The sequence below is a fragment of the Asterias amurensis genome, chromosome 3 (genome assembly GCF_032118995.1).
Source record: "Asterias amurensis chromosome 3, ASM3211899v1".
Classification (NCBI taxonomy): domain Eukaryota; kingdom Metazoa; phylum Echinodermata; class Asteroidea; order Forcipulatida; family Asteriidae; genus Asterias; species Asterias amurensis.
The window spans coordinates 7,113,442-7,120,368 of NC_092650.1; the positions used below are offsets into that span (position 1 = coordinate 7,113,442).

Below are 6,927 nucleotides of genomic sequence, written 5' to 3' on the forward strand. Positions count from 1 at the left end.
ACATTCGGTTTGCATTCCCAGGAAGTATGAATCGGGCTTTATTCTATCGAACACCATTGCACCAGGGATCAACTCATTGGCAGAAATGAGCAGGAGAACAGTTTGATGGTGTACATACTCCCCAGGGAGCTGAGATGGTTGAAGGAGTGAATTAAGGCCCGGTGACAAGTGGTTGGAAGCGCTTTGAGACACCCTTCAGGTGTGAGAAGCCCTATATACAAACTGGTTATTATTATTATTATTATAATTTATCAATTGTACTTGTTATACCTCGGTAACAAACTATGAAGTTTGATTGGTTGAGAACCAATCATGTGACGCGCAACAAAAAACGCATGTTACATGGCTCGACGGGCCTGGTAACATGAAAAGTGATGTACACCGGTGTACATCACCTTGATCGTTCCCAGCGTTGGTCGATTTCCAGCGCTGTGTACAAAACAACCGCGGGTTCGAGGGAATTGTTTCTTGTTCGTCTGCTTATTAAACAAGGAATAGTCCGTCGTAATGATGTTTGAAGGTAACAACAGAACTTCGAGAAGAGGAATAACAATTATACAAAGGTATAACAAAACAATTGTTGCACGCTGTGACTGGGGTCCATGGGTTTTGCACACCCTCGAGGGGAAATGGCACCCTCGGCTTCGCCTCGGGTTCCATTTTCCCCCTCGAGTGTACAAAACGCTATGGACACCGTCACAGCGTGCAACAATTGTATAATGTTACATGTACATGTACATGTACATGGTAGCTGAGGTAGTAACCTTATTCAGGCAACATGTATTTGTTGTGCTTAGCTCCTTTTTGTACTGAAGCAGCTCTGTGAAATTGGGTCCAGGACTTCAGAAACGACCCTTTCTTTAACAGGAAAGCTAAAAGCGTACTTTGTAATCCTACAGAGATCTCCTCAGCGATGATCCTCAAGTTAAGCTCGAGATCAAGATGAACCCAGATGGGAGTGGTTTGTACGTTCCTGGTCTTTGCGAGATCGACGTGACGAGTGTGGAAGACGTAAATGAGGTGAGGATCAAATTATCTTCTTCTTCTTTTAAGCGAGCAGGACCAATTCAAATTTTGGATGCATACATAATAACTGTGATCGAACGCCTATAAGGCTGTAGCAAACCTCAATATACCTACCTGATCCCCCCCCCCTCTTCCAATGTGTTCATGCACTATTTACCTACTTTACTATAGTTTTTTTCTTTCATTATTATCACGCAACTTCGACGACCAATTAAGCTCAAATGTTCACAGGTTTGTTAGTTTATGCATATGTTGAGATACACCAAGTGAGGAGACTGGTCTTTGACAATTACCAATAGTGTCCAGTGTCTTTAAACAAAGTCTGAAAACCTCCTGCCGTCGATTTCACAAAACTCTTCCTAACTTAAGACTAGACTTAGGACGAGTCCCAACCCTGCACTGTAGCATGCAGACACAATCCTAACTCGAGATAAGATGGGTCCTAACTCTTTGTGAAATCGACCCCTGGTATCAAGCGATTTTGTCAGTACTTTTTATATGCATCAAACATCTTCTCTGTGTTAGGTCTTCAAAATGGGTCGTCGCAACCGTGCAACAGCTACTACAGATATGAATGAACACAGCTCACGCTCACACGCTCTGCTTTGTGTGCGTATCATCGGCAAGAACAAGGCCTCTGGCAAACGGAACATCGGTAGGAAATCAATGTTATCAACAAATTATCGTGAATGAGTGGATACTGTAATGCATGACTTGCAGGGTACTAGGTTGCAGAAGTTTTCAAGATAATAATTTTGGGGGGCCAATTATCCTTACTCGCAGCTAAGAGCTGAATTGCGAAGGATGCGGCTACAATGTGTTCGAGAACCAGGCATGCAAGGGAGACCTTTTGGCTTTTTTCTCGAGGGAGGAAAACTGGATGGTCTGGAAAACCCTCATGGCACATCAGAGAACCAACGCACAACTTAACTCACATATGGCCCCGGCCGGGAATTGAACCGGGGTCACCTTGGTGAGAGGCGAGCGCTTTACGCACATGCCACCCATACCAGATACCAGAGCCCAATATTATAGTGCTGCTTAGCTCTGAGCAAAACAAAAATATGCTTACCAGAATAAGTTAATCAGCCAAAATACCACGTGGTGTGTACTCTCTGTTACTGGTATCCTGTTTTTTTGTTGAGCGATATTTTCTGCAGGACACAGAAATTTTTACCTCTGTTCCCTTGAAGATGAGACCATCTTTAAAATAACTCTAAAACATTTAATTGTACTTGGCCGGTTTGTAAATATTTGTGAGCTGTCCCTTCATTTTTGGTCTTGTCTCTGCCGAATTTTTAAAACTATTTCTGACCTTGCAACTCTAATTTTTGTCTCCCTTTTAGGTAAGCTGAACCTTGTTGACCTTGCCGGGTCAGAGAGAGTCAACAAGTCCGGCTCCAACACAGACACAACTCGACTCAAGGAAGCCCAAAGTATCAACAAGTCCCTGTCGTCACTGGGCGATGTCATCTATGCGCTGCGCAGCAAGCAGGGTCACATTCCCTATAGAAACTCAAAGCTGACTTACCTGTTGCAGGAATCACTGGGTAAGTACATTTGAAAACTGGAGACTAGTGGTAACTACATTTGAACACTGGAGACTAGTGGTAACTACTCAAAATAACTGTTAGCATAAAAAATTACTTGGTAGCGAGCAATGGAGAGCTGTTGATAGTATAAAACACTGAGAAACAGATCCCTCTGAAGTACTGTAGTTTTATTTTAGAAAGAGGTAATTTCTTACACTCAAGTAATGAAAGGCTTCAGGCCTGAACTCGTTGAATTTTAGAAAGTTCTCTATCAGAAAGTTCAATGAGAAGGAACTGACATGAGTCTAGTCAATAGAAGTTTAGGCCTGTATGCTTTCTTGGGTAAGGGCACCGAGGCAAATGGTAAAGGGCACCCTATGAAGAAATTGTAAATTTCTACTGGAGCATTTCAAGACCAAAGGAATGGAACACTCTCCCTAACCACATCAAGGATGCTTAACACTATTCACATTTTCAAGAAACTCCTCAAATGTTTTCTTTTCCAACAAGTGTATCAACGTTAACTTCATTCAACTGTCTTGAGCGCTTTTGAACAACTTTGGTGATTTTGGCGCTATATAAATTCTCTCTGATTGATTGATTGGAATCAGATTGATTGGCATCAGATTCAACCTATTTTTCTTATGTGTAGTTCTTGTTCTTGATAACATACATGTAGTTTGTGTAAAAAAACTCTTTTTGTTGCTATTTATTTCCTTCTCAGGAGGTGACAGTAAGACCTTAATGGTTGTACAAATATCCCCCGTCAACAAGAACATCAGTGAATCCCAATGCAGCCTAAGCTTTGCCCAGAGGGTCCGAGCGGTGGAGCTAGGTGCGGCTTCCAAAAAGAGCGAAGCGGCAGAGGTAGCTGTCCTCAAAGACAGACTAGCGCAATATGAGGTGAGAAATTGTGTATTGTTCAGTTGAGACCAAAACTCACTGCAGAGAAAATATGTTTTAGTTGATAGGTGTATTACTGTTGGTTTACACTCTTCTGCCCAACACGCCTGGCCACAAAATTACGCAGGTTACTGTAGAGACTAATGTAGTTCTACTGTAGTACACAAGCCATGGGGTTTCGTGGCTGAGCAGATAAGAGCACTGAACTCAAGTTCTGGTGCTTCTGTTCAGCAGAGTGTGGGTTCGAAACCCGGTCCTGAGCAAGACACTTAACTATAATTGCTTCTCTCCACCCAGGGGTAAATGGGTACCTGTGAGGGCAGAGACGGTTCTTGTGATTTATTTAGCCGAGTAGCGCATATTAATGTTGCACAAGGCTGTATATTCCCCACCAGGGAGCTGAGATGGTTTAAGGAGAGAATTAAGGCCTAGTGACCAGGGGTAATAATGAGACGCCCTCAGGGTGTGAAAAGCGCTATATACAAATGGTTATTATTATTTATTATTATTTCCTGATAATTTTAACAGGGAGCTACATGTAGCTCTGATTTGGTCTCTACTCCAGCATCACACAACCTTCAATCTCAAGATCCCACATTGTTCTCCCACCCATCTAGGAAACCTAGGCCTACATTAGGTGATCGGGCATTTATATACGCCGCTCCAAATCTGTGGAACAATCTCCCACCTTGAATTAGACAGTCTTCTTCACTCAATGTATTTAAATCTAAGTTAAAAACCCATTCGTTTGCTTCACCCATTTAATTCATTCCTGCTCTGTTTGTGTAATTTTTTTATTTATTTTTTTATTCATTTTTTTCCCCCATTTTTAGTACATGCGTAGTAGAGTATACTTAGGGAGCGTCTCAAAAGTCGGGCACGTTCCTAGCGCAAAAGAACGTTCCTGCGGGCATATGCCCGTGGTCCAATGGATCGCGGGCATATGCCCGCAGGATCGCAACATCATGACAAAGTATACGCGGAGCGTTCCAAAAGACCGGTCCTGTGGAACGAACAAAAGCGGCGGGGATACTCTTGCGATCCAAAAAGAACGTTCCTACCGTTCCGACTTTTGAGACGCTCCCTTATATACGTAACTGTGCAATATAAATGTCCATTTTATTATTCATTAATATCATGATTCACTTTCCCTTTCCCCGCCGGCAAACATTCTCACATCATCAAGCAGTTGTTAAATCTGGAGCATTTGTTTTGTATTTTTGTTCCAGGACGGACCAACATCTGGTTATCACTCATCACCATCAAGGAGCACAAAGGGTACCCCAACAAGAACACGGGGTACCCCACGAAGATGATCAAAACCCAAGACTCGCCACTATTAAGATATGATATAATCAGCACCCGACTAAACAGGAAGAAAACAGAGCTTCTGCATTTGTAAACCAACTTGATACATTATGCACAACTATTTTTCCTGGGGATCGGTATTAACTAAGGTGACTGGTAACACAGTGAACTATTTGCTGTTGTAAAGCATTAGCAAAATGCTAGAAAAACATGTATCAGTTGCTACTCAAATATCACGATATATTATCAAGGGAATTAATGTGTGGTGAAGAGGTTTTCAACTAGTGGTTTAATTCCAACGAGGCCTGGTGATTGATAAGAACCAGGCCTCGGCCGGTTTAAACCACTAGTTGAAAACGGATTCAACACGCTTTGATTCCAATTCATAAATACCCTTTTGGTTAAAAGGCGTAAATAAAGTAAGAAACTCTGTAAAACTTATCCTTATCTGAGTGCTTGAGCTCTGTATGTTTCCACGTCCATGGTATGTTCAGTATACATGTTACATGTACATGTACGATGTCCGTACGCGTGTGTTTTCCGGTTCCGTTCGTGCGCATGCGCGTGTAGTCTTGGTGCATATTCGCTGGTTTTCCTTTTACACACAGCGCGGCCAACTCACCGACAGCGCCTGCATCTCCCGTAACAAGAAACGTCTTGCGTCAAGACTAGCGCAGAGTCTCCGCTCACAACTGGTTATAAACAAAGGTTTAAACACCCCCACATGACGCGCTCTCCTCCAATAGGAATAGCGAAACTGTCTGAGGTATTTATGAATTTATATTAGCATTCAGTGTGCACAAAAAATGTTCAGCCCAAATACTTTGCTATGCAAAGTTGCTTGATGAAAGTGTTTAACACAAGTAGCTCTCTAATGGGTTGTAGTTGTTTTAAAGCCATTGGACACTTTCAGTAAACAGTATTGTCCAAGTCCCACACTTCGTGTATCACAACTTACATTTAAAATAACAAACCTGTGAAAATTTAGGCTCAATCGGTCATCGGAGTCGGGAGAAAATAATGGGAAAACCCACTCTTGTTTCCACACGTTTCGCCGTGTCATGAAATGTGTTTAAAATAAATCCGTAATTCTCGCTAACGAGAATTTATATTGTTTTCTCAAAAAGTAAAGCATTTCATGGAACAATATTTCAAGAGAAGTCTTTCACCATTACCTTCTGTAAACCCTGTAAATTATTTGTAAATCTGTGGTGTTTTTTTTTGTTTTTCTGTACCGAAAGTGTAAAATGGCTTCTTAAAGGGTACCAGTTCTTAAAGAAACTACATGTAGTTCCTTTGTTTCTGAAAGCATTTGTTCATAAAATATATTTAACAATTTATCCATAGCCCAATTTATGCATAGATTCATTTTCTTGAAATCGGTAAAAACCAAGAGTTGTGGTTATACCATGGAGGAAGGAAGAGAAGGAGCTCGAACGAAGGGACTTCAAAAGTAAAACCCGTGGTACCACGGTTGTTTAACAACACCTCGTAATCACCCACATACCTCATACAGACAATGGGTGACCTGGCGTATGTGAGTTTCCGCGTGCGCACTTGGTTCTTCACTCAACTATGGTGTCGTATGTCGTATGGATATAATACAGAAAAAGCAACATTTTTTCGCCCACCAAATCGAAAAACACAATTGCATACCAACTACCCACGTGTGCTAATACCCAAATTTTGAACCACCGCTAGTGACCTGAAAGTCACAAAAAATGTAAAAATATGCCATGATGTTTCCGTGAAACACCACAAACGGTAAAGGGAAACTTGTTTATTCAAAATTGCTGTCTCCAATGATTCAACTTTACACGAAGGCAACTGTGCAGAGCGGCGGTACCGCACGCTCTGTACAAAGAGATCTAATCCTGCTCATTGATTGGCCGTCCAGCTGGAGGTCTCCTATCTTTTTCCACTGGTCAGACAGGGGCATTGTCAGGGTATTATTTTGTTACTCTGCGGTTTTGCGGGTCATTCGAGCTCCTATATACCATGTAATAAGCTCTCTAGTGTGTTGGAATGTTTTCTAACAGTAACCGGCTCTGCAGAGAACTAGTTTGATGGGTTCTTATATACAAATATTGACTGCTTCGAGTGCTATGGTTAAAACTACGACTCCTCGGTGATCCCTGCAGCATTCTATGTTCCTGAG

The 6,927-nt window shown here is 41.9% G+C and overlaps 1 protein-coding gene across 2 annotated transcripts in view; it reads left to right on the forward strand.

Moving 5' to 3' along the window:
- The window catches only part of LOC139934709 (kinesin-like protein KIFC3), a 40,134-nt gene extending 34,741 nt beyond the window's left edge, over nt 1–5,393 (forward strand). For both annotated transcript variants that reach the window (XM_071929080.1, XM_071929081.1), the window contains 5 exons: nt 900–1,020; nt 1,552–1,681; nt 2,373–2,576; nt 3,283–3,461; nt 4,691–5,393. In XM_071929080.1, coding sequence (XP_071785181.1) covers nt 900–1,020; nt 1,552–1,681; nt 2,373–2,576; nt 3,283–3,461; nt 4,691–4,777 — 721 coding nt within the window. In that variant the 3' untranslated portion in view covers nt 4,778–5,393. The remainder of the gene's footprint in view (nt 1–899; nt 1,021–1,551; nt 1,682–2,372; nt 2,577–3,282; nt 3,462–4,690) is intronic.
- Nucleotides 5,394–6,927: the final 1,534 nt, after the last annotated feature.